At 46.2% G+C, this 27,554-nt stretch overlaps 1 protein-coding gene across 1 annotated transcript in view; it reads left to right on the plus strand.

The window, feature by feature from the left end:
* The first annotated feature begins 3,570 nt into the window (after positions 1–3,570).
* FKBP9 (FKBP prolyl isomerase 9) overlaps positions 3,571–27,554 on the plus strand; it is a 45,233-nt gene continuing 21,249 nt past the window's right edge. The window contains exons 1-6 of the mRNA XM_032778871.2: positions 3,571–4,226; positions 7,904–8,049; positions 9,410–9,599; positions 10,963–11,108; positions 12,556–12,745; positions 16,491–16,636. Of these exons, the coding sequence (XP_032634762.1) occupies positions 3,973–4,226; positions 7,904–8,049; positions 9,410–9,599; positions 10,963–11,108; positions 12,556–12,745; positions 16,491–16,636 (1,072 nt within the window). The 5' untranslated portion in view covers positions 3,571–3,972. The remainder of the gene's footprint in view (positions 4,227–7,903; positions 8,050–9,409; positions 9,600–10,962; positions 11,109–12,555; positions 12,746–16,490; positions 16,637–27,554) is intronic.

The following is a 27,554-nucleotide window of genomic DNA, read 5'->3' on the forward strand; positions in this document are numbered from 1 at the left end:
ACACTTTAAGAATACTAAGAAGGCAGGTATGAAGTGCAAACAGGTGTTTATTAAACAGAACCCCAGAACCAACAACAAACAAGTATAAACATAACACAAGCACTCATCTGTTAACCCCATAGATTGACTTGAAGCCAAGGACCTCAAAATAACACAGGTAGTGTGACAAAGTTGCTCCTCTACCTTGGTGGGTCCTGCGCTTATTGGCAGATTTGCTCACCTCAGTGATCTTCCCCACAGTCTGGGTCAACTCGTCCTGTGTCTGATCAGGAGTTGGGGGGAACCCAGGCCAGCCCTCTACTCCGGGTTCCAGCCTAGGGCCCTGTGGATTGCAGCTGTCTGTAGTGCCTCCTGTAACAGCTGCATGACAGCTACAACTCCCTGGGCTACTTCCCCATGGCCTCCTCCAAACACCCTTCTTTATCCTCACCACAGGATCTTCTGCCTGATGTCTGATAATGCTTGTACTCCTTTGTCCTCCAGCAGCGCACCTTCTCACTCTCAGCTCCTCACACCCACTTCCTCTCCTCTGGCTCCTCCCTGCCTGACTGGAGTGAGCTCCTTTTTAAATCCAGGTGCCCTGATTAGCCTGTCTTGATTGGCTGCAGGTGTTCTAATTAGCCTGTCTGCCTTAATTGGTTCTAGCAGGTTCCTGATTACACTAGTGCAGCCCCTGCTCTGGTCACTCAGGGAACAGAAAACTACTCATCCAGTGACCAGTATATTTGCCCTTTATTAGACTCCTGTACCCCACTGGTTTGAGTCTGTCACAGCAGGTATACAAAGAAGTCAAGGCGATCAATACATCACCATATCTGATGCTCCTACAGAACAAGGACTACATACAGGTTTGGGAGTATGACAAAACCACAGGGAATGCCAAGAGACAAGTACACAGGAACAATGCAGGGGACTAGGAACAACAACATGACAGGATCAGGAACAACGGGTAAGCAGATCTTCTCTTCTTTTCTTGACTCATAGCCTTGGCTAGGACACAATAGGCACTGGGCTGCCACTGAGGCGCACAGCCCTGTGCACATAGTCCTTAGATAGAGTCTTATCTCTGGGCAGATTACATAGATCAGCGGTTTTCAAACTTCTTTTCTGGGGACCCAGTTGAAGAAAATTGTTGATGCCTGTGACCCAGTAGAACTGGGGATGAGGAGTTTGGGGTGTGAGAGGGGCTCAGGGCTGGGGCAGAGGATTAGGGTGCGGGGGTGAGGGCTGCAGGGTAGGTCTGTGAATGAGGGGTTCAGGGTGTGGGAAGGGGCTCTGGGCTGGGGGTTGGGGTGCAGAAAGGGGCCAGGGCTCTGGGTGGGGGTTGGGGCTGGGCTAGGGGTTCAGGCTCTGGGGTGGGGCTGGGAATGAGAGGTTTGGGGTGCAAGAGGGGCTCTGGGTTGAGGGGAGCTCAGGGCTGGGGCAGGGGGTTGGGGTGTAAGGGGGGGTCAGGGCTCTGGGCTGTGGGTGCAGGCTTTGAGATGGGGCTGGGGATGATGGGTTTGGGGTACAGGAAGGGGTTTCAGGTTTGGGGGGATCAAGGCAGGGGATTGTGGCATGGGGTTGGGGCGCAGACTTACCTCCAGCGACTCCTGGTCATTGGCACAGCTGGGGTGCAGAGGCAGACTTCCTGCCTGTCCTGGCATTGCAGACAGCACTGTGCCCTGGAAGCAGCCAGCAGCAGGTCCAGCTCCTGACCTAGACAGAGGCTCACAAGTGCCTCTGTGCAACTCTCACCTGCAGGCACCGCCCTCCCCAGCTCCCATTGGCTGGGAACTGGCCAATGGGAGTGTGGAGCCAGTGCTCGGGGTGGGGGCAGTGCATGGAGCCCTGTGGCCCCCCTGCCTAGAAGCCAGACCTGCTGCTGGTCACTTCCGGGGCGCAGCGCGGGATTGGAGCAGGTAGGCACCAGCCTGCCTTAGCTGGGCAGCACCGCCAACGGGACTTTTAATGTCTTGGTTGGCAGAGCTGCTAGAGTCCCTGGGTGCTGAGCAAGCTGACCCTGTGCCTTACATGCTGCGACCCAGTACTGGGTCGCGACCTGAACTTTGAAAAACACTGACATAGATGACATGACACTGTTCCTGTCTTAATTTTCCCGCCTTGAACAGAAAGGGCATCAACTGGCAAACAAGAAGGGGTAACAATATGGAGGGCAAACTACAACTCAGGCAAAATGAAAGGTCAAATTGGAAAATTGACCTTACAATGGAGTCAATGAGAGATTTGGGGGCACAAAGAATGAGGATTTGGGCCCATAGATCATGTGCATTGTAAGTTGTAGAATCAGGGACAGTCTTCTGCCTGTGCACCAAGCCCCACTGATTTGCATGGGTCTCTGCTTTGGCACAAGTTTGAGTTGCAGGACTGGGCGTTGGTTCTACCGTAATGATCAACAATGAAATGTATGATCAGTGAACACTAAATAAATAGCATCTCAAAGTGATACTGTACCTCAAGAAAGTACCTATCCTAGCCAGAAAGCTCATATGAGAAATTGATGGTTAGTCAAATAAAAGGGATTATCTACCTTGCTTACTCTTTTTTGTGTGTGTGTGGGTGGAATAATAGGTCTACCAACATTTTCTGCAGACAAAGGCCCCAGTGCTGCAAATACACATGAACGCGCTTAACTTTACCAATATCAGTCATTCCATTGACTACCCAATGCATAAAGTTAAGCATGTGCATAAGTGTTTGCAGAATCAGAGTGTAAAGTAAATAAGGAAGTGTTTACTCCTTCTCATAACACACGAACTAGGGGTCACCAAATGAAATTAATAGGCAAGAGGTTTAAAACAAAAGGAAGGATTTTTTTCACACAGTGCACAGTCAATCTGTGGAACTCTTTTTGCCAGAGGATGTTGTGAAGGCTAAGACTGTAACAGGGTTCAAGGAAGATAGATCCATCAATGGCTATTAGATAGGATAGGCAGGGATGGTGTCCCTAGCCTCTGTTTGCCAGAGGCTGGAAATGGGTGACACCTGGCATTGGTCACTGTTGGAAGACAGGATACAGGGCTAGATGGACCTTTGGTCTGACCCACTTTGACTGTTCTAGTGGTCTTATAACTGGCCTTAATTCTGAATTCAGCTTCAACACTTACTGCTGTAGCCTCTGTCAAATCATTTAATCTCTCTTCCTTAATCTCCACAGCTGTTTAAAACCACTGGGGATTGTAATGTGTACCAAACCCAAAGGACTGTTCTGAGGATTAGCTAGTGCAATGGAATCAGAAGTTGAAAAGCAGTATTCAAGTGGTAAATTACTATTAAAAATATTACAATATACTTTTTGGGGTCAGTTTCAGTGAAAATATAATTTAATTTAATTTTTGTTAACAATGCAAAAACTAAATGTGGCATAATGCATGAATACATTTGTAAAGAAATGGAGACGAATGAAGGTTGTGATCGCTGGTTCAACATAGTAGTTAAAAGTGTATGTTGGAGGAATTAAACCAAACTCTTGATCTAAAGCCTGAAAGAAGCAAAGGAACATGAGATGGGGAGAGCAACACTGCGCTGAACTCAGAATCAGCCACGTAGCACCATGTGCACCCAGCCTTTCACTTCTGAAGGGTCCTGGGGATGTGCTGTGATGCCTCTTCTCCCTCCCTTTCCCCCTGGACTTTGAGGCCTGGATTCTGGCCTGTTTCCAGGAGAGCAGCGGAACTTACGAACTACATGTAACAAAAAGAACTTGGGCTGGAGCGTAGCGCCCAGAACAGAACCCAGCAGCAACACCAGCGGTACTCCGACCACCCCGCCCGCCTGGGCGCACCCCCACCCTCGGCTGCTGTCTCCTCCCTCTTGGAGGCAGAGGGGTGGGATTTTTTTTTCATCCACCACGTTTGCAAATTTTGCAGCAGCCTTGGGACAGGCCGCACGGCGCTTGGAGGCCGGGAATCGCTCGCAGGGCCCCTCGGATTCCCCCTACTCTCCGCCCTCCCTTCTCTTCCCTCTCGCTGCATGGCGGGCTTGGGGATGCTGCCCAGGCGGTGGAGGCACCGCTGCTGCTCGCTGCTGCTGCCCGCCCTGCTGGTGAGCTGGGTGGCGTGCCAGGCTCCGCCAGTGCCGGCCGGGGAGCAGCCCTGGGACGGGCAGGATGTGCACATCGAGCGCAGCTTTGTGCCGGAGCAGTGTGCGCGCACGGTGCGCAGCGGGGACTTCGTGCGCTACCACTACCACGGCACCTTCCCCGACGGCAGCAAGTTCGACTCCAGGTACGGCGCGGCCCGCCTGCGGCTGCCGGGACGGCACAGGAGCCGGGGGTGGGGGCCGCAGGGAGAGGAGCTGCCCCCTTCCGGGTGTCTGGGGTGTGGGGAGGTCAGCAGTAGATGGGGCAGCGGGTCTGAGTTGGGAATGGCCCTTAGGAGTTTTCAGACAGGTTGGGGTGGGTAATGTTGGGGGGGGCTGGGGGCTGGGTTTTGGGGGTGCCAGATCAGGTGGGTTGTTTTTTTTTTTTTTTTTTTTTTTTTTTTTTTTTTTGTTGGAGTTGAAATGGGAGGGGGGCCCTTCAGACCCCAGGAATTCCCAGACAGAAACAGACCCAGTGTTCATCTAGTCCAGTATCCTGGCTCTAACAGTGGCCAGTATCAGATGCTTCCAAGAGAGGCACAAGAAGCAAGCTACTTAGTGGGCAGTTGTGGAATAAGCTCCCTGTAAGAGTTTCTCTCTCACCCTGCCTGAAGAAGTGGCTTTTTTACCCACAAAACCTTATGCCCAAATAAATCTGTTAGTCCTTAAGGTGCTACTGGGACTCTTCCTTGTTCTCTCACCCCTGTCAGGCTTATTCTTTGAGGAGTGAGGGCTTATATCCTGTATAATTTCTCTCTCTCTCTCTCTCTCTCTCTCTGATAAAAGGTGGGCATTTGGAGAGCTCTAGGGAGAGTGTGGGGTTTTAGAGAAGATGGTTTCCAGATGGGAGTGGGTTGTGGCTCCAGGGTTGCCTTGGAGGGAGCAGTAGTTTTGGTTCATTTTTCCCCCCATCCCCTGGGTCATATGAAATCATAAGTCCTTTTGCACTGCACAAAGGTGTGAGAGCCACATGGAAATATGGGACAATTGTATGTGTATAAACATATTTTTAATGACAGGTTTCAGAATAGTCTGTATCCGCAAAAAGACCAGGAGTTATTTGTGGCGCCTTAGAGAGTAACAAATTTATTTGATTATTTCTGGCTGAGGAAACGCCTGTGAAATGTGAAGCAGAAGGGACTATCCACCCCAAACACACACCCATCAGACACTGTAGGCATGTACTCAGGGCAGCTGGTCCCTCCCTCTGCTATAACTCCACTCAGTTTTCAGTGTGTTGACTTCATCAAAGCTCTTGCAGGCATGTTGCCTCAGGCTGGTAATCATACCCCTAGCTTAAAGCATTGACATACCCCATGTGTGTATAAATGCCCAGCACAATAGAGCACCAAACCTGGCTAGGTCCTCTGGATGCTATTTTAATAACTAGTAAGCAATATTGATGAAAACCAATAATCTATGTAGGAACATATATGACAGAAATAAATGTAGAAATTAATTGGGTCTATTTGTCTGTTCTGCTCTAATTTGTAGTTTACATTTTTGCTGTTTACTAATTGATAGTTTTAGAGTAAAAAGTAAAAATCTGAGACTGCATTCAGTTAGCAATTCTAGAAAATGAAGAGGTTTTTTTTATTGTTGATTAGAGTATTTGAAGACTTTTTTCAAGGTGCTTACCATGTAGGAGTTACAGTTTTGAATCAAATATATACTTACTGTTTGTTTATTTATTACAAAGTTTCTATTATGGTTCTTATAGCTGCTAGCTAGTTTTTTTAAATTAAAGGTGCAAGAGAAGACTACATTAATGAAATCAGAGCAAATATATTTGGGTAGTGATCTGAAATTGCTTTATAAAAGACCTCTGTAGCCTAAATAGAGGCAGGCTTTGATGATGGATAATTGTCAGTTTTATTTAGCTTTCTGCTTCAGTGATGAAAACTTTCATGAAATTTGGAAGCTTTTCCTGTACAGCTCTTTCCAAGTTAGGTCTCTTATCTACAAATCACTTTTATTCAGACTTGTGAAATGTAATGGGGAAGTAACTGCTACATTCCATCTATTTTTAAAAAACAGAATTCATGCCATTGTGTTTCTTCTTCAAATATGTGTGCTTATTTCCATGCCCATATAAATAATTTGGAGTTTTAGGTCTGTCTTTAACTATAGAATATTGAAGAAATAAAAAAATGCCATCTGTGTAAACGGTCAGTAAAGTTAGTCATGCAGACCTGTCTTGGTCTTGTATAATTTTGCGCAGTTCCACTGTCGATACAAATATATATTTTTTAGATACTGTGGATTTGTTTTTAATGCATAATACATTTGTGTGTTTTTCTGTTTTTAAATTGATTCTTGACATATGCATACATTCCCCAGTTGACAAAATGACAAGTATCAGTTTCTCACTTAGAATCTTTAACATATAAATTTAAAATCTTATTCATTGGGTGCTTGTAGATATAACAGCATTTGCTAGGAGCTTGTTTAAATTGTGTTTTCCAGCATAAGTTCTCTAGAAATGTCTGGGAATATTGTTCGGTAGAAGGCAAATTATATGTATCAAGTAATGTCTGCTCTAAGGAAAAGTTATTGGCTATTGCAAAATGGTGGAGTCAACAGGGAGATCGCATTTACAAGCAGTTTAGGAATTCTAGGCCTGGGGCTTTTAGGAGCCTCAGTGTGTTGTGGAAGTGATGCATGCAGGTCTCTGAAAGAAAAACCCTGACTATAACAATATCCACCTACTGGCTGGTTTTGAGAATGCTGCTTGCAGGCAGAAAGGAGGACATAGCAATTAAACAAAAAAAAGTTGCTCTTGTTATCTGACGAAAATGACTTGAAGACGACAAAGGCTTTGCAGTGACAGGAGAGCAATGTAAGCACATAATAGAATGGGGAATGTTTCAGAGGCTTCATTGCCTTCCTGTTACGTTTGTTGCACTTAATTTTCTTTAACAGAAAATGTGAACAACATTTATTTATTCAGATAAACTGAACTGAACTACTACATCAAAGAAAGTACATGATATTGACTTTGATGTGGTTAAGCTTTTGCCACCCAGGCTTATACTGTTGTGGGGAGTCTCATATTTACAGTGCAGCTGTGACTATTTTATGGAAAACTTTATAATTCACATTTACCCCAAACACTCATACATCATCCCATTGGAAGATAAGTTCCAGTATACGTCACATTATTGGAACTGGCAAACTTGGTGTATAAAGCAAATCTGTAAATTTTTGATGTTTGTCTAAGTCTTAATATCAAAGAAATGGGTGTGAAGGAGAAAAATTTAGCTAATTAGCACATCCTACAATTAGCACCAAAAATAGTGCTCCCCCTTCTGGGGAAAGATATAATAATAGCAATGAAATTTCATGTTAAAAAGGCTTAATCATTTTACACCATATATTACAGTGCACTTACTAGTATTTTTTGAAGTGTTATAAAATTAAACTACTCTTGTCAAAATAAACGAATGAAATATATTACACGGTACATTTTTCCTTGCTTTTTAAAAACTATTTAATTTTCTTCTTAATTTAGTAATTTTGCAATAGATCCTCTGGTCATTGGTGTGAATTAGCAAAATTCAGCTGTTTGATGTTTGTGTGAAGACACCTGTTACATCATTAGGAAGCATGTGTGAGGGATAACAGGCTGAGATTGCACTGGGGTCAAATGGAGGAGTGAAGTTTAGGAGATGCTTGCATTAGTTTTCTGGTTTCCATAGCAGGTCTGTCTGAAGTTCTAACTAGGTGAGCTTGGAATGAGATAAAATTAAACTAGGACAAGAGAAACACAGAGCAGTTTGTAAATAACCCATTTGTTTTTTTTTCTCTCCCTCCCTCTCGTTAGCTATGACAGGGGTTCCACTTTCAATGCGTTTGTGGGAAAAGGTCAGCTTATTGCAGGGATGGACAAAGCTCTGGTTGGAATGTGTGTGAACGAAAGACGTTTTGTGAAAATTCCACCCAAGCTTGCCTATGGGAGTGAAGGAGTTTGTAAGTACAGCAGCATGGCTATAAATAATTTGGTTACATAGGATGTAGGAGACTTAATTAAGTTGATAAAATCTGAAGTTACAAAAAAGAATTGATGTTTTTTGGGTGGGTCAGAGGGCAATTTTCAGATACCTGTCATTCAGTGTTAAAGAATTAAAATACAGAGGCTTCGCCAGTGAAGTCAAGGGCCAGTGCTATGGTAATAAGGCAACTTCACCCTGCAGACTTTGCTAGATACAAAGACAACACTGTATCACCTTGTTCCTGGGTCATATTTGTTTGGAAAGTTGTATCCACAACCATAAAGGCTAGGATTGCTCTAAAAATGAGGGTTCAGCGTAAAAATTAAACTTTTTAATGAATTTTGTTTTTACACATTATTTTTACAAGTAACACCTTTTGTTTACCGTAACTGGAAAAGATTAAAAACAGAGGCTTTGATCCTGCACTCAATTAAGTGTGAGCTTAACTTTTAAGCATGTAACATTCCCTTTGGCTTCAGTGGGAGCACTCAGATGCATTGTACTTGCAGGATGAGGGCCAAAATATTGTTCTCTATTTTTTCAGATTGCTTGACTAGCATATTTGACAACATATTCAGTTTCTCCCTGTGTGGTTTTTCACACAAAAACAGGAGAGGGGAGAACATTACATGAACACCTGTCAGGGATGGTCTAGATAATAGTCTTGCCATGAGTGCAGGTGACTGGACTAGATGACCTATTGAGGTCCCTTCCAGTCCTATGATTTAAATGGAAAAACAAAAATGTTGAAAAATCACAAATTGGCTGAAGACTCAGGGTTACTCTCTGAAGTGACTTAACTTTTTCAAAATTTTTACTGAGTGTCCTTATAACATTCGGTAGAATTTAGTAAGTAAGCCCCCAGTTTCCTCAAGGAAAGCTTCTTACTCGCTGCTCATGTGTAAAATTTTCAAGTCCCAAATAGAGGAGAATAGTCTAGGAATATCAAACAGTTACTTGGAGCTTGATCTTATAACGTGGTAAGTGCCGTCATCTGTAGCAAAGGCAGAGTTCTGGCAGACTTCACAGGGGGTTGAGGAGCTCAGCAAAATTCTGGATTGGGTCTTTACCAAAGACTTAATTTTGTTCCCTCCTATGTTATCCTGGAGGTATAATTATAACTTCATATATTTACTAAATGGCTGTAAAGTATAAAGGTATAAAATTGTAAATAACTATAAAGCTGTTGTTGGTTACCTTCTTTTGAAAACTTCTTTGTGGGTGGCAGACGTGTGACGCTCTCAGTGGCCCAAGTAAAGTTAGATGATATATTTGGTACCCTGTGAAAAGGTGGGTAGCATGATAATGATTTTAACTTTTTTCTTGTTTGTTTGCAGCTGGTGTAATCCCCCCAAATGCAGTGCTTCATTTTGATGTACTTCTGATAGATCTCTGGAATTCTGAAGATGAGGTTCAAATTCAAACTTATTTGAAGCCTGAAAAATGTACTCGGACAATCCAGGTGTCTGACTTTGTAAGATACCATTACAATGGAACTTTCTTGGATGGGACTCTGTTTGACTCAAGGTATGGTGTTAATACTTTTCTGTGGATTTTTTTTTTTATGTATCTGTTCTGGGCTACTTAAAGGAAGTTTTTTCCTCTTTTTTTTTTTTTTTTTTCCAAGTGGATAATATAACTAATGTTAATTACTACACTATGAAACAAAAAGAAAGGCGCTTGCAAGACTATTGAAGTAGCTTGGCTTCATAAGAGTTAAACACATCTGTTTAGGGAATTATATGAATGTCGTACTGGCTCAAACCAGTAAAAGCGAGATCTTATTACTCCATGCACATTAGGCAGCTGCTCTCCATGCTGACAGTATTCTATAATAAAATAAATGAATAGGTTTTGTAACAATTTTAATATTGATATTTATATGTGGTGCTAGTTTTATGTACAAAACTGTACAGGGTTGTTAAAGAAAATCAAGTATCTCCATTTCTAAAATTCCTCAGTGGGCAGGCAGCCTGTGTACTTCACTGGGGTTTCATGGAAGGTATTATTTTATTAATAATCAGAGTTCAAGTTGGGACATCATGCTTAGTGAGAATCGGAGACCATGGAAGTTGAGTAATATTTTGTCAGTAACTGTATCTTTTAGGTTAGTTATTTGGAACTTTAAAAATGGGGTTAGCCTAGTCACGGTCTTCTGGTTTTTAAACTACCCTTTTGGGAAGCCTTCCAATGTGTGTCTTCCAACAGAGGATTGCCTGGAATATTGGCAGAACTTTGTGTGAAGCTTTTGCAGTGACTGCCAGGCAGTCTCTGGCCAGTGCAATTAATCCCATGCTTTCAAGAGCCAAACCTGTTTTTCAGAAAAATGAAAGAGAAATTTTGTGCTGCCAATGTCTTACAATATCTAGGCTAATCATAAATTGTTTTGATTAGTAAATGTAAGGCTTCCACTGAAGCTATTTTTAGTGTTTTTTCTAGAGCACTTGCTTGTATGTGGATGTATCAGCATCCTTTACAGGATCAAATGTGTGTGATTCTTCCCTTCTAAAGGCTTGTACTACTAATGCTGAAATATAACAGAGGGTAAAATATTCACAGGTGCCTAAATCCTACATAGAAAACTCAGTGAAGCACTTAGGTTCCTAAATCTGAGATTAACCTTCTAAATCACTTCTGAAAAAGAACTTAAGCTTCTAAATCATTTAGGCGCTTTGGAAAATGTTACCCAGAATGTCTCCATTAGCTCAAGTTGTGGATGCCTGTGTTTTTGGAACAGAAGGTTGTAAATTGTATTCCTTGTGCCAAGTGTGAAGTGAGCTCTGGCAACTCATTGTGGTGTGTGTGTGGCTTTTGGTTATTTATTTTCCGTATATATTTTTTTGATTGTCTCTGTGATATTAGCTTTTTCTTTAATTTTTTTAATTTTTAGCCACAATCGGATGAAAACTTATGACACATATGTGGGAATTGGATGGCTGATTCCTGGTATGGACAAGGGACTCCTAGGAATGTGTGTAGGAGAAAAGCGCATTATCACAATACCTCCTTACCTAGCATATGGAGAAGAAGGAGATGGTAAAAGCACCCTCTTCCCTCCCCAAACTCTCCATTTTCTAACACACATCTTTGCATTATATAGTTAGCATTGTGAAAGCACCATTATTTCAAATTATGGATGGATGGAAAATTTTCAAAAGTAATTCAGGATGTGGCTTATCAGCAAAGTGCAGGTATTTTTCTTTCATAAATAGTAGGTTGGTTTATTGACAGATGAGTGCTTAGCATTGACTTAATTGTAATATATAACATGCTGAAGTTGAATTTCTTTGCAGGAAATTTTTCTATGAAGAATAAATTCTATTTGCTTTTTAAACTGGAAGTCAGGTGCTTCCTTATTTCTTCTAGACAACTGCCACACCAATTTGACTTCTCTTAATAAATGGAAAGTCATCTTAGAGTTCCCAGTTTCTGTTTATTTCTTGTTGCTAGTCTCACTAATAACAGTCCATCAGTAGGCTGTTTCCTGGACTCCACTCACACACATCTGAGCCATGTTTGTGAATCCATGCCCATGCCCATCATTGATGGTAAAGAGTCATCTGTGTTACTTCACAATATATCCCAGATCACATCTGGAATTGCCATCCTGGATCAGACCTAGGGTCTTTCTTAGGCAGTATCCTGTCTCTGGCAGTGACCAGATACTTCAAAGGAAGAGGCTGTAGTAGACAGATATGGGGCACCTGTCCCTCACTTTAGGTCTCCTCGTCCTGATCCTGAATATTAAGAAATTGACTCTAGTGCTGAACAATGAGGGTTAATATCCCTTCCTTGATTTTATCATTAATTATGATAACTCTGGATATTCTTATTATCCATATAAATATCCAATCTTTCTTTGAATCCTGCTTGACTTCAACGACTTCCTGTGACAGTGAGTTCCACAGTCTAATTATGCATTGTGTGAATAAGTATTTCCTTTTGTCAATGTTGAATTTGCTGCTTTTAATTTCGAGTGAAATCTTTTCCTTGTCTTATGGGACACGGGGAACAGAAGTTCCAGTATACCTTCTCTATCCCATTTGTTGTTTATATACCCTCAAAAGTATGATGGAAATGCTCACTAATTCAGAGGTCCTGGTCAGATGCACACATGATACATAAACTGCTGGCGTCCTTTAATTGGAGAGACCAGTATTTTGGATGACCGGGTGTTATCACAATGGGTTCAGTATAAATACACCTAGAATAAATAAAATAATGAAATTCAAAGAATTAGAGAACACCCCTCCCCCTGGTGGAGCGTTGGATCGATGACTGACTGAAAGCAGATTTGGTTATGTGATTGGGGTTGGGCGGTGGGAGGGGCATAGTTCTGCAGTACCTTTTTTAAATTCATTGTCCTAATAGCCTGCTATCTGGGATGTGGAAACAAAAATAATATCATTAAAAGGCTGAACAAAAAGTTGAATTCTTTCTAGAACTATTGCTCTGACTTAATTCTTTCTTCCCTCACACGTAGGTAAAGAGATTCCTGGTCAGGCTTCTCTGGTTTTTGATGTGGCTCTGCTAGATCTTCATAACCCGAAAGATGGCATCGCTATTGAGAACCAACAAGTGCCTGAATCCTGTGAGCGAAAAAGCCAGACTGGGGACTTTCTCAGATATCACTATAATGGCACACTGCTGGATGGGACATTATTTGATTCCAGGTAACCAGACTACTAGACATTATACAGATAGAGCGCTGGACTGGGACTCAGGAGACCTGGGTTCTATTCCTGGCTCTGGCCTGCTGGGTGACCTTGGGCAAATCACTTCCTCTTGTCTGTGCCTCAGTTTTCTCCATTTGTAAAATGAGGATAATACTGGCCTCCTTTTGTAAAGCACTTTCAGCTCTGATGATGAAAAGCAGTATACAAGAGCTAACTATTGTTAATACCAATCTACAAGTGTACAGTTTACAGCAGAGGTCAGCAACCTTTCAGAAGTGGTGTGCCGAGTCTTCATTTAGTCACTCTAAAGTTTTGCGTGCCAGTAATACATTTTAATGTCTTAGAAGGTCTCTCTTTATAAGTCTATAATATATAACTAAACTATTGTATGTAAAGTAAATAAGGTTTTCAAAATGTTTAAGAAGCTTCATTTAAAATTAAATTAGAATGCAGAGCCCCCCAAATCAGTGGTCAGGACCTGGGCAGTGTGAGTGCCACTGAAAATCAGCTCACATGCCTCCTTCGGCACACATGCCATAGGTTGCCTACCCCTGGTATACTCTGTGTGTGTGTGTGTGAGGCTTCTTATAACGGTGTCGTAGTGAGTAGGAATGCTCTGGAATTCTTCCCATTTCCCATCCGTTTGTAAAGTGTGTGGGACTTGAGTTACAGGTGGTAGTTAGGATTGGGAGCGGGGAGGATGTATCTCTTTATCAGAAATAATTCAAAACTTTGAGCATGTCAGTGGGATTAAGAGTTGTTGTTCATGCTTTGTATTGCCTAAAACACCACCTGAGGTTAGGGCCCACGGGACTAGGTGCACTGTATACACATAGTAGAAGACAGCCCTTGCCTCAAAGAGCTTACACTCTAAACAGATAACACTGACAAAGGATGGAAGACAAGAAATATTATCCCCATTTTACAGTTGGAGAACTGAGGCACAGAGATTAAGTGTCTTGCTCAAGATTACATGAGAAGTCTTTGACAGAGCTGGGAATTGAACCCACATCTTAATCCTACTCCTGTGCCTTAACCACAAGAGCATCCTACTTCCCTACTTGAAAACTCTGCATCTTGCAGAATCATGTCCTTAAAAAATACTAAAATCAATAACAAATCTGTGGTAAAGGAAAAAAGGACGTAAGTATGGGTCAGTTCATAACTAAGAAGATTATTGTGTGTGTCCAGGAACACTTCAATTTATGAAGCCATATGGTGAAAAATGTGTGCAATGTTATCTTCTTATCAAGAAGATGAAATATGGCAGATGGAATTCCATGTTGATAAATGCAAAGTAATGAACATTGAAAAACATAATTCCAACTATACGTATAAAATGATGGGGGTCTAAATTAGCTGTTACCACTCAAGAAAGATCTTGGAGTCATTATGCGTAGTTCTCTGTAAACATCCACTCAATGTGCAGCGGCAGTCAAAAAAGCAAACAGAATGTTGGGAATCATCAAGAAGGGGTAGATAATAAGACAGAAAATATCATATTGCCTCTATAGAAATCCATGGTACATGCACATCTTGAATACTGTGTGCAGATGTGGTCGCCCCATCTCAAAAAAGATGCTTTGGAATTGGAAAAGGTTCAAAGGGTAACAAAAATGAACAGCTGCCATATGAGGAGAGATTTATAAGACTGGGACTTTTCATCTTGGAGAAGAGATGACTGGGGGGGATATGATATGATCATGACTGGTGTGGAGAAAGTCACTAAGGAAGTGTTGTTTACTCCTTCTCATGGCATAAGAACTAGGGGTCACCAAATGAAATTAATAGGCAGCAAGTTTTAAAATAAACACAAGGAAGTATTTTTTCACACAATGCACAGTCAACATGTGAAACTCCTTGCCAGAGGATGTTGTGAAGGCCAAGACTATAACAAGGTTCCAAAAAACTAGATAAGTTCTTGGAGGATAGGTCCATCAATGACTGTTAGCTAGGATGGACGGGGATGGGGTCCCTAGCCTCTGTTTGCCACCTGGGAATGGGTGACAGGGGATGGATCATTTGATTTTTCTGTTCATTCCCTCTGGGGCACCTGGTGTTGGCCACTGTCGGAAGACAGGATACTAGGCTAGATGGACTTATGTCTTAAGATGGACTTAAGAAGTTATGGCACAAATAGCTAAAAATGGCAATGAAACCACTGTAGAATAAATAGAGCAATACTACTTTATGGTTCTATGGCTTCTGTAATCTGATCTCAAAGTGCTTTTCAAACATAATATTAATTTATCTATATTAATAGAATTATAGGCTATCCACTTTACAATAGTTGAACTGAGGTACAGAGAGATTCAGAGTCATAGTTAGTGACAGAGGTGCAGATAGAATGCCAAAGCCCTGGGTTGTGTATTCCAGTGGGGACTACACTATAGAGTTCAAGCATAGCATAGGAACAGTGTTACCTGTCATTTTTCTCCTCTTATAAAAATGTAAACTGACGTCTCAACTTTTCTGTAATAACTCAATTTTTGAAAATTTCCTTCGCATTTATATCTTGGTGATTGTGAATAAATAGTGAGAAGTGAGAGATGCTGTGTAACCCCGTGCATCAGAATAATTGTACATCATGTTAAAGAGCTGACAAATGTTAGTTATAAAATTTATTCATTAAAATGGCATGCATTCTTGCAATGCCACTCCTCTAACTTCCTGCAGAAGTTACACGTTAGGACAATATCTAACGTGTAATTAGTCATCCAAAAGGAGCCAGCCCGGGGGATTTTTCCCACTGGCATAAGGAATGTGTCAGGAGTGAGGCTGGGGATAGATGTGTGTTAATGATCTCTACACCCATTCTGGGCAATTCTAAGTTGTAGGGCTACTCACAGGCAACCCAGCTAGTGTTGCCTAAATTACACCGGGGGGTGCACTGCCGTCCAGAATCCCAGGGCCATTATGGTGTCTTAACACCAGTTCTGCGCTTCCTCCCTTGGGCTGTGCATGTACTTGGCCTCCAAGAGGTGCAGCACTCAATAGCATCTTTTGTGGTAGATTTGTTCTCTTTAGTAACAGATGTTGGTCCAAATGCTTGGGATTGGCCTTTTGATGCTTGGCCAATAGTTTTGGAGGGAAGGATATTACCTGCATTTCCTTGTTGGAGCTTATTCAGCTCTCTATTTCTCTAGTAGATGATTCAGGTGGCAGTCACCCAGATATCCATTTATTCTAACAGTAGTTATTCATTGCCATTGCTACAAAATGAGACAGTATGAGAGATGTCTGGCAAAAATGAATCCGGTACCTTATTTATAAAAACTGATTAAAGCAGTGCTTGAACTGATGGGGACAAAACTGTTACTTTTATTAACATTTAATTTCGTTTAGTTTTATATACATAAGGAGAGAAATCTAGGGAGGTAATGCTTGACTTTTTGTATCCTGCAGAGACGTTGTTGCAAAAAAGTTTGTTCCACAGCCAGCGTTCCTCAGTATTGGTTTAACCATCATAAGTAATAAAACGTGCACCTGTGACTGGCTAAACATTATGGGCCAGATTCACTGCTACATGATGGCTGCTTTGTGCCGCTACAGCAATAGAACACAGTCATGTATCTGGATTTAACTGGTTTAAAAAGAATGCTAAAGTTACACAATAATTTGAAAAACTACAATCACAAAGTAGGAAAAGGAAACATACATGTGTGTAAGTTTGCTATAGTACTAGGTAAGTTACAAAACTGCTGATACTGATAGTGTCACTAAAGCAAAATATTTTCTATAGCTATTCCCGGAACCATACATATGACACCTACATTGGGAAAGGTTATGTGATCGGAGGGATGGATGAAGGTTTGCTTGGGGTATGCATTGGGGAAAAGAGAAGAATAATAATTCCACCTCATCTTGGATATGGAGAAGAAGGAAGAGGTAAGCTCAGTTTTTATTTCAGTACAATCTTTCATAGGAAGCATTGCTTCCTTTGTTCTTCAGAGCACTTAAAACTAGCTAATCTCTGAAGTGTTTATCCTTCTCTTTTGGTATTCAAAAGGCGTGTATATTAATATAGTACTCAAAGGGTGTAAAAGTGGCAGAATTAGGCCCAAAGTCTTCAAAAAGATTGTAGTTAGCTAGATATTATACACAGTCTCAGTTGTCTGACTGTAGGTGGGGACACGAAAATTATTTGGATAATCTTTGGTTTAGACAAATGGGTTACTGGAGCAAGGAATCTGTGAGTTTATAAACTCTGCAGTGAGAGCCTGTTTCCTGTAGATTTTAATAAATTTGTGTATGCTAAAGGACTTTTGTATGTTAAGTTTTCTTCCCCATTCTTTCTACAGCCACAAGTTTTGTGGGCACCTAAGCCGCCGCTGTAAAGAGTGGATGCATGTAACAACAAAGGATGTGTGTATGTATGACATACGATTAAAATTTCTGTTACAGTGTCAGGCCAGATAGATACAGGAGAGTGTTCCTATTGAGAACTGGGACATGGGCAAGTGCTAGAGTGCTGTCTAGCGTGCCTCCTGGAACAGCTGCGTAATAGCTACTTCCCCATGGCCTCCTCCCAACACCTTCTTTATCCTCACCACAGGACCTTACTCCTGGTGTCTGATAATGCTCGTACTCCTCAATCTTCCAGCAATATGTCGTCTTATTCTCAGCGCCTCATGCCTCACTCCCAGTTCCTTGCATGCACACCACAAACTGAAGTGAGGTCCTTTTTAACTCAGGTGCCCTGATTAGCCAGCATGACCTAATTGATTCTAGCAGTTTCTTCTTAATTGGCTCCAGGTGTACTAATTAGCCTGCCTGCCCTAGTTAGTTCCAGCAAGTTCCTGCCCCTGTTACTGTACCCAGGGAACAAGGGACCTGTTTGTTCTGTAGGCTGAGATACCTGCCTTCCACTCTTTCGAGGCTGTCTTTCTGGCCAGTTACCCCCCTGGCGGCGGCGGCTGCTGCTGTGGTGGGGACCCTGCTGGTGTGACCCTCAAAGGGGAGTGTGAGGCCTCACTTTTTCCATCATTTTTGGAGCCTCCCTTGGCTGGGTTGCTGTTGCCCTGGCTGCTGCTGGAGAGCTGTTACTGCTGCTGGAGCTGAGGAGGGAGTAAAGAGGCCTTGTTTTGTGGAGGGGGTTTGTAACATTCATGCTTCTGTGGTGGTAGGTGCCTTTGCTGCGGGGAGCTGGGGGAGTGGCCTGGAGCCCTCCCCCTAGTCCATCCGCTCCTCTACTGCCACCAGCACTGTCCCTTCCACCTGCCTTCTGGCTCTGTTCTCTGCTCCCTGGCCCAGCAGTTTTGCTCTGCCTTTCTAACCATCCAAAGAAAGTAACGGCAGTGAGCAGGCATTTGTTTTTCAGACGCCCGTAGGTGCTTGTTTCCTTTCCCTCCCCTGCTGCATTCGGCCAGTGGGCCCCATTTCCTCTTCCTTGTCCACTGCCCTGCTCTTGCAGCTGCTTGCCCCCTCTCCCTTTGCTTCTTGCCCTGCCCGTCCCCCTTCTAGCTGCCTTGTTTGCTCTGGTTTGCCCTGTTTTGTTGTTTGTGCTTGATTAGTTTGTTTGTCTTGTCCTGCCCTTGCCCTGCGGTGCAGGCATGGTTGCCAGCTCCATTTCCCCGTCTTTGGTTTGGTTGTGTTTTAACCCACCCTGCTCTTTGTTGCATGCCTGAGGCACACCTGATTTGGCCCTCCCCTTCATTTCCGCCCCCCTTGCTTCTTGCCCTCCCTCCCGATCTGCCCTTATTGCCTGCGAGTCCACGTTCCGTTGTTGGGGTTTGAGATCCCCCCCCCCTTTTTTTCCTCATTGATTCCTTCACTGATGCACACTCCTCTATGATGTCTTAGTTCTCCCTTCCTTTCCTTAGTGCAACCCGGGGAGCCAGTTTTCTTCTTCTTGTGCTGGGAGTTGTCTCTTGTCTCTCTCTGTCCTTTTTCTGTGGGCGCCCCTCCACCCTGCTTTCAGCTTCCCTGCAGGTCCCTTTCAGTGCCCCTCCACTTGTGATGGTAGCCTTGACTGCCACTGCCAGGTTATCTGTCAGCGCTGTTACTGAGGGACTGGTGGCAGTGGGCACGGACAGGGACTCCCGAGACTCTTGCTGCTGCCGCAACCTCTGCCGCCTCCACTTTTGAGACCGCTTCCTCGACCGATGGGAAGGGCCAGGGGATAAAGGGCAAGTCGCAGCCTTCCCTTCTCCCTTACCCGTTGTTCCCTCCATCAGCCCTGGGGGTGCCGCTTCTTCAGCCCCCAGAGCGTAAGCCCAGGTGGCTGCTGCCCTTCTGCTCAGCACCTTGCCGTCCACTCCAGCCACCTCCCGGAATACCATTCCCGGCGGCCGGGGCCCCTTTCCCACCCTCACCAGGGAGCATGGGATGCATTGCTTCCTGGTGTTGGCCTCTCCCCACGTAAAAACCTATGTGCGGGTGATGGGGCCCACGGCTGTGGTGGCAGCTTGTAAGATGTTTGGGAAGGTGGTGTTCTTCCTGGCATTGGAAGCTGCTGTCCAGGAGGCGATGGAGAGGGGCTTTCATGTCCCCCTTGAGCCTTTGGGGAACCTGTGTGTATGGGGGGTGGTCTCCTCTGTTCCTCCCTTCTTCCCCAGTGCCACCCTTTTAACGTCCCTCTCCACCCTGGGGAAGCCCTTGTCTGTCCTCAGCCCCTTTCCGTTGGGCTGTAAGGACCCTACCCTCCACTACATTTTGTCGTTCTGCTAGCATGTGCAGGTTCAAGTGCTGCCGGCGGCATGTGACGGAGTGGCTCTGGAGGGGTCCTTTCTGGTGCCCCATCGAGGGGCCCAGTAGCAGGTTTACTATTCCTCAGGGAAGTCTGGTGCTTCCTCTGCTAGGTGGTGGGACACGTCCAGAGGGAATGCCCCAGCTCGGAGGGGCATCTGGGACCCCAGATACCCGGAAGGGTGTCAGCTCTACCATCGCTGGCAGCTCTGATCACCTGGACCCTGGGGTTGCCCCTCCTCCATCTGTGACTGCTGTCAACTCCACTCAGGTCTCGGGAGGTGCCCAGCTGAGCATGCGGGCCCCAATGCTGTGGTGGGTGATAACCCAGGGCCTGTGGAGGAGAGGGTGACAGGGCTGGTGGCGGGACTTGAGCAGGGCTTGCCTCAGGGGGAGTTTGTCCCTTTTCCCTGCTGTCCTGCCCTCCTCTTCCCTTACCCTCCGATCAACTCCCTCGCTCCCCGGCTCTCACCTGGCTGGTTAGCCCCCCTCTTTGGGGAGCTGGGAGCTCGTGCAAGGGAGGTGCCGAAAGCAGGGAGCATGGGCCCAGCATCCTCCCTCGTTGGCGAGCGGGAAGGGACCCCTTGTAAAACTTTGAAGGGGGGCCACTGGTGCTGGGCTTTCCGTTGACTCCCCTGCTGATGTTCATCATTTGAAATCGGCCAAGGTTGCTGCAGCCGTGGACATGGGTAGTACCGTCTCTCCTATGGAGTCCCTCTCTGAGGGGGTTATGGAAGGTGTCCCTCCTGCCGCTTTGCCATCTGTTCCCCCTGTAGGTGCCAAAGTGGCTACTGCCCCAGCTGCTGTTGAGGGGGACCTCGTAGAGGCGGATGTGGATTTTACCTTTATTTTTGATGAGATTGGGGCCCTAGGTTTGACTTTGACCACCGAGTGTGTGGATACTCCCCTGTCAGAGGGCCCGTTTTGGCACTGCACCACCCAGGAGCTGCGCCAGAGTTTCTGGCACCCTAGCCGGGGGGTGAGGGGGCGGCATTTTGTGCGCTCCCCATGGGGTGCACAGGAGCTTCCGGTTCCACTCCTATCGCGCCACCGAACAAGGACCTTCTGCCGACGTGCCGTGGAAAACAGCGGCAGGCAATTGAGCAGCTCAGTGTCATCTGTCACCTAAGCCTGGCGTTGTGGGGGCACCCTGATCACTTGCCCCTTGGCCCATGGTGTCGGGTCTAGAGGCACCATGTCCCAGTGGCTCTGCTGCCTAAGCCCCTGATTTTGTCCTTTCCCGTCCTGACCCTGTTTCTGTCCTAGATTTGTGTCCTGTCCCTGACCCTGTACCAGTCTCTGTTCCTGTCCCTAACCTTTATTCCTTCTGTCCTGTTGCTGCTACCCCCAGGGTTGCCTCACTTTTCTTTTTATGAAGGCCACCGGGATGCGGTTTTTGTTTTTTTCCCTCTCCTGGCCCATCCGGGGCTGCAGTTCTCCCTCTGCCACTGTCCCTAGGGCTGAGTGCTGAGTCAGACAGCGCAGCGTCAGAGGGACAAACACCTCAGTGGGGATCTGATCCCTGCTTGCCCGTCTTGATAGGCCACGGGGTGGACAGGGGGGTCCAGCTGGGGGAGGCCCTGGGGTCTGTGACCCCCGTTCCTGCCACGCTGTGGAATGAGATGTGCTGTTTCTTGGAGGACATTCGTGGCTCCATGAACAAAGTGTGTCTTGCTCTTCAGCGCTGGGATGATTTCCATCTTGTTCTCCAGACCATAAGGACCATTTTTGGGGAGAGCAAAGGGACCAGGAAGTGGGACGCTGCGGCTTACAAGTGGACCCGCAGCTTCCGTAATGCCCTGATGGGTGTTGGGGTTAGTCACAGTTCGCTGTGGGGTGTAATGGGAACCGCTAACACCCCTGTCCGTGAGGATCATCCCCAGCCCTCCTTTTGTCACTGTCCATCTTTGCCACTTTAAACACCTGAGGCTGTAGGCTGGGTCTCCGCAGGTGCCAGGTGCTCTCCTTCCTTTGGGGGGGAGGGTACTCGGTTATTTTCCTGCAGGAGACCCACATGGACACAGCCACTAAAGCGAGCTGGTGGTTGTAGTGGGGGGGAAAGGGACTATTTTAGCCACCTTTCTGCCCATCAGGCCGGGGTGGCGACCCTTTTTTCCCCACACCTATAGTCTGAGGTGCTGGGGTTTACTGAGATCGTGCTGGGTCCCCTACTGCACCTCCGGGCTTGGGTGGAAGGGCTGACACTGCATCTTGTCAACATCTATGCCCTGACATCCGACCCGGAGTACATGTTTCTTCCAGCAGGCGTCAGCCTTCCTCGGCTCTTTAGATCATCACAAGTGCCTGGTCCTGGGCAGAGATGTCAACCGCACCCTTGAGGAGCGGGACCTCACAGGGACTGAAATGAGTCCGGCCGCCGCAGGCGTCTTCAGGGAGATGGTAGTTCATCACTCCCTGGTGGATGTCTGACACGACCACCACCCAGATGTCTGGGTGGGGAAACAACGGTTGAACCACTCCCAGTTGGATCGCATTTATTTTTCTCGCTGTCATCTTTCACAGGACCACTCCTCCAGCGTTTGGCCAGCCCCGTTCTCGGACCACCCTTTGGTGGCCATGACGGCCTCTCTTTCTTTGGACAGGTTGGGGCTGGCCTATTGGCATTTCAATAAGTGCTGGAGAATGAAGGCTTTGCGGTGTCCTTCCGGGAGTTCTGGCTGGCCTGGCAGGAACACAGGCATTCCTTTCCCTCAGCACAGCGGTGGTGGGACGTGGGGAAAGTGCGTGCCCGGCTCTTCTGCCGTAGCCGCACCCGGGGTGCCAGCCAGTGGAGGGATGTGGTGATAGAGCAGTTGGAGTGGCAGGTTTTAGAGCTGGAGAGGCATCCGGCTGCCAGCTCCGAGAATCCACCACTCTGTGGAGCGTACCGGGAGGAGCTCTGGTTCCTTGAAGATCTTTGGGCCTGAGACGCCTTTGTTCAATCTCGCATCCATCTTCTGCGGGAGATGGATCATGGCTCCCGCTGCTTCTATGCCCTGGAGAAGAAGAGGGGGGGCAAAAAAGCACATCCTCTGCCTTTTGATGGTGGATGATGTCCCCCTTACAGATCCAGTGTAGATGCGCGAGAGGGCCAGGGCCTTCTACGCTGGCCTTTTCTCCTGGGATCCAACTGATGCTGATGCCTCCGGAGTGCTTTGGGATAGACTCCCAATGGTCAGCTTGGGTGACTGGGACCAGCTGAAGCTGCCTCTCACTCTGGCTGAGTTATAGACTCATAGACTTTAGGGTGAGAAGGGACCAATATGATCATCTAGTCTGACCTCCTGCACAAAGCAGGCCACAGAACCCTACCCATCCACTTCTATACAACCCCTAACCTATGTCCGAGTTACTGAAGTCTTCAAATTGTGGTTTGAAGACCTCAAGCTGCAGAGAATCCACCAGCAAGTGACCCATGCCCCACGCTGCAGAGGAAGGTGAAAAACCTCCAAGCCTCCTGCAATCTGCCCTGGAGGAATTCTTCCGCGACGCCAAATTGGCGATTAGCTAAACCTGAGCGCATGTGGGCAAGACTCACCAGCCAGCACTAGGAAAGGATCTCTGTGCACGTAACTCAGATCCCATACATCACAGACCACTGGGCATACTTACCTGCCTGATATCAAAAGATCAGTGCGCAAAATTAAGCTTATCAAGGCTTAGTCTTAAAGGCTCAGATATGTCTTTTGCCCCATACTCCCCATTGGAAGGCTGTTCCAGAACTTCACTCCTCTAAATCCGGTTTAGAAACTTTCGTCTAACTTCAAGTCTAAAACTTCCTAGTGTCCCGAGATTTATACCCATTTGTTTCTTGTGTTACATCTGGTATTAAGTTTAAATAATTCCTGCTCCCCCTAATATTAATCCCTCTGATATATTTATAAAGAGAGCAAGCATATCCGCCCTCAACCTTTCTTTTGGTTAGGCTACAAAGCCAAGCTCTTGAGTCTCCTTTGCATAAGGCAGGTTTTCCATTCCTCGGATCATCCTATGTAGCCTGTCTCTGAACCTGTTCCAGTTTGAAATTCCTGACTCCTTAAACATGGAGACCAGAACTGCACACAAGTATTCCAGATGAGTGTCTCACCAGTACCTTGTATAACGGTACTAAACTCCTTATCTTTGTGGAAAATACCTTGGCCTGATGCATCCTAAAAACCACATTCGCTTTTTTTTAACGGCCATATCGCATTTGGTGGCTCATAGTTCATTCCTGTGGATCCCAATACTCCAAGGTCCTTCTCCTCCTCTGTTGCTTCCAACTGATGTGTCCCCATGTATATCTAAAAAATTCTTATTATTAATCCCAAGTGCAATGACTTGCACTTTTCACACTATTAAATTTCATCCTATTACTATTTACTCCAGTTTACAGGTCACCAGAATCTTCCTGTATGATATCCCAAGTCGCTTCTCTATGTTAGCAATAACCCTCCCAGCCTTTGTGTCATCTGCAAACTTTATTAGCACATTCCTGCTTTTTGTGACCAAGGTCCAGTAAATAAAAAGGTTAAATAAGATTGGTCCCAAAACTGATCTTGATGGAACTCCCACTAGTAACCTCCTTCAGCCCTGACAGTTCACCTCAGTACGACCCGTTGGAGTCTCCCCTTTAACCAGTTCCTTAATAACACCTTTCATTATTCATCCCATTTTCCAAATTAACTAATAATTCCCATGTGGAACCATGGTCAAATGCTTAACTGATCAAGTAAATTGATCTAACTTACTCATTTTCCTTTGTTCTAAATTGTCACTTTCTCAAGAGGAGATCAGGTTGGGTTTTGGGCAAGCGATCTAACCTTTTGTAAAACCATGTTGTAATTTGTCCAGTTACCATTGCCTCAATGTCCTTAACTACTTTCTCTTCAAAATTTTTTTCCACGTCCTTACATACTACAGATGTCAACTACAGGCCTATAGTTCTCGATCACCTTTTTCGCCCTTTCTAAAGATAGGAAGTATGTTAGCAATTCTCAGTCGGGGTACACCTGAGTTTACCAATTCATTAAAAATTCTTGCTAATGGGCTTCAATTTTCATGTGCAGTTTCGTCTAGAATTCGTTGAATGAAGATTATCTGGGCCCTCCGATTTTTGTCCCATTTAAGCATTTTCAGTTTGGCTTCCCGCCTCAGATGTGGTACTATTAACCTCCCATATCCTCATTCCATTTGTCATCCTTCCATATCCTAGCTCCTCATTGCCCTTATTAAAGACCTGAAGGCAAAGTATTTTTATTTAGATAAATTGGGCCATGCCTAGGTTAGTCGCTTAATCTCCATTCCATCCTCAGTGTATAGCGGTCCCACTTCTTGTTTCTTTGTTTTCTTCTTATTTATATGGCTATAGAACCTTTTACTATTGCTTTTAATTCCCTTTGCAAGGTCCAACTCTACATGGCTTTTGGCCTTTCTCACTTTATCCCTACATGTTCTGACCTCACTAAGGTAGCTTTCCTTGCTAGTCCCACCCTTCTTCCACTCCTTGTAGGCTTTCTGCTTTTTCTTAATCACCTCTCTGAGATGCTTGGTCTACAACTCCTGCCTATGTTTTTTTCCCCTTTCTTGGGATGCAGGCTTCTGATAGTTTCTGCAGCTTCGACTTAAAGTAATTCCAGGCCTCCTCCGCATTTAGATCCACAAGTTCTTCAGTCCAATCCACTTCCCTAACTAATTTCCTTAATTCTTTTGAAGTTAGCCCTTGAGAAGTCAAAAACCCTAGTCCCAGATCTATTTTTGTTTATCCTTCCATCTAATTTGAGTTATTGGAAGCCCTCCGTCTTATGTCCACCAATAAATCTCTGGGCATGGATGGGCTGACCATGGAGTTCTACCGCGTATTTTGGGACCTCCTTGGCCTGGACCTTGCTACTTTCTGGGCTGAGTCTTTGAAGAGCGGGGTCCTCCCTCTGTTGTGCAGGTGAGTGGTGATTGCCTTGCTGCCGAAAAAGAAGGACCTCCGTGATCTCTGGAATTGGCGTCCTGTCTCGCGCCTCAGCACAGACTATAAGGACATGGCGAAGGCCATCTCACTGTGGCTGTGGTCTGTGCTGGCAGATGTGGTCCATCCAGACCAGACCTACTCCGTTGCAAGCTGTACCATCTTCAATAATCTTTATCTGGTCTGGGATCTCTTGGAGCTTGGGTGTAGGGATGGTCTGTCGTTCGCCCTCCTGTCCCTGGATCAGGAGAAGGAGTTCAACCAGATGGACCATGGGTATCTCCTGGGCGCTCTGCGGGCATTTGGCTTTGGGCCCCGGCTTGTGAGGTTTCTCCAGGTGCTGTACGCCTCTGCAGAGTGTTTGATCAGGCTCAACTGGACCCTGACTGCGCCTGTCAGCTTTGGCGAGGGGTGTGTCAAGGCTGCCCACTGTTGGGTCAGCTATACACTGTGGCTATTGAGCCTTTCCTTTGTCTCCTTCACAAGAGGTTGATGGGGTTGGTGCTGCATGAGCCAGAGGTGTGGCTGGTCCTGGCAGCATATGCTGACGACGTGCTCCTTGTGGTCCAGGACCCAGACGACCTGGTGCGGGTGGAGGCTTATCTAGCTGTTTGTTCAGCGGCCTCCTCCATCTGGGTCAACTGGGTCAAGAGCTCTGGCCTGGTGGTCAGGGCTGGGTGGTGGGTGAGCTCCCTCTTACTCATGCTTCAGGCCATCTGTTGGAGCGCAGGGCCGCTGCTCTATCTTGCCGTTTACTTCTCTGCCACACATCCATCTCAGCTGAAGAACTGGCACGGTTTAGAGGGCAGGGTGACTGGGTGGTTGTGGGGCTGGCCAGGCCTGCTCTGGTGCCTTCCCCCTGGGGAAGAGTGCTGATGCTCAGCCAACTGGTCCTGTCAATGCTCTGGCGCTGACTCAAAACCCTGTGCCCATCCCCAGTGTCCTGGCAAATCTCCAGAGGCTGGTTCTGGAGTTTTTTGGCTGGGACTGCACTGGATCTCTGCAGGGGTTCTCTATCTTCCCCTGGAGAAGGGAGGACAGGGCCTGACGTGTATGCACACGCAGGTCCATGTCTTCTGTCTCCAGGCCCTGCAGAGACTCCTTTATAGTACAGATGGCTTGGCATGGAGCATATTGGTGCGTGCATTTCTCCGTCGCCTGCAAGGGCTCCAATATGACCGGCAGCTCGTTTTTTCTCCATCCGAGAGGTCTTCCGCGAGACCTCTCCGAGCTGCCGGTCTTCAACCAGGACCTCCTGCGAGCCCGGTTTCAGCGACCAGGTCCTTTGTGGCCACCAAGGGGGTAGATCTCCTTGCGGAGTTCCTGCTACACAATCTCCATCTTCATGTGCAGGTGGTGGAGTCCCCCTTGGTGTGCTGGAGATTAGTCCTGGTGGGAGTCACCAAGATCGGAGACCTCCTAGACTACGACTTGGGGGGTTGGTGGATTCCCAGGTGCTCGGTTAGCACCTGAGGACTCTCCAGCCTTATGACCCCCTGGCGCGTACTCTGGGAGGTGGAGGCAGCCCTGCCTCCCGTGGCTCGGTTTTTCCTTGCGCAGGTCCTGTGAGAGGGTGCGCCACGTCCACCCCTCACTCTAGGCTCTCCGGATCTTTCCATCGGCCCCTGCCCCGTGAACCTTCCAGGCCTCCCACTCCTTGAGCCGGGTGCATGCAGTGCATCCGGTTTGTTTCCAAACCATGCCAAGGCACCATCTCTACGCGCTCGTGCTGCACACTCTTCATTACCACACCATCGTGTCCCATCCTGATACCAAGTGGCCTTTTACCAGAAGTGGAGGGTGGGGAATCCTGGTGGGCCAGTTTATATTCCATCTTAGTCTCGCAGCCTGTCGGGGATATCGGCTGGCAGCTCCTCCACGGAGCCATGAGCATGGGTGTGTACTTGGCGCAGTTTACCTCTGTCCCTGAAGCCTGTCCCTTTTGTGGCGTGAGGGAGACCCTGGCACATGTGTATCTTCAGTGCGCCAGGCTGCAGCCCCTTTTCCAGCTCCTCTAGAACCTCTTGTTGAGGTTCTGGCTGCACTTCTCCCCACACTTGTTTGTTTATGCACACCCAATTCGAGGCCCCACTAAGTCACGGGACCACCTCGTCAACCTCCTCCTAGCCGTGGCCATTCGTAACACCAGGGAGGGGAGGTTGGCGGGGGTGGGAGGGT

The sequence above is a fragment of the Chelonoidis abingdonii genome, chromosome 2, assembly GCF_003597395.2.
Source record: "Chelonoidis abingdonii isolate Lonesome George chromosome 2, CheloAbing_2.0, whole genome shotgun sequence".
NCBI classification, from domain to species: Eukaryota; Metazoa; Chordata; order Testudines; family Testudinidae; genus Chelonoidis; species Chelonoidis abingdonii.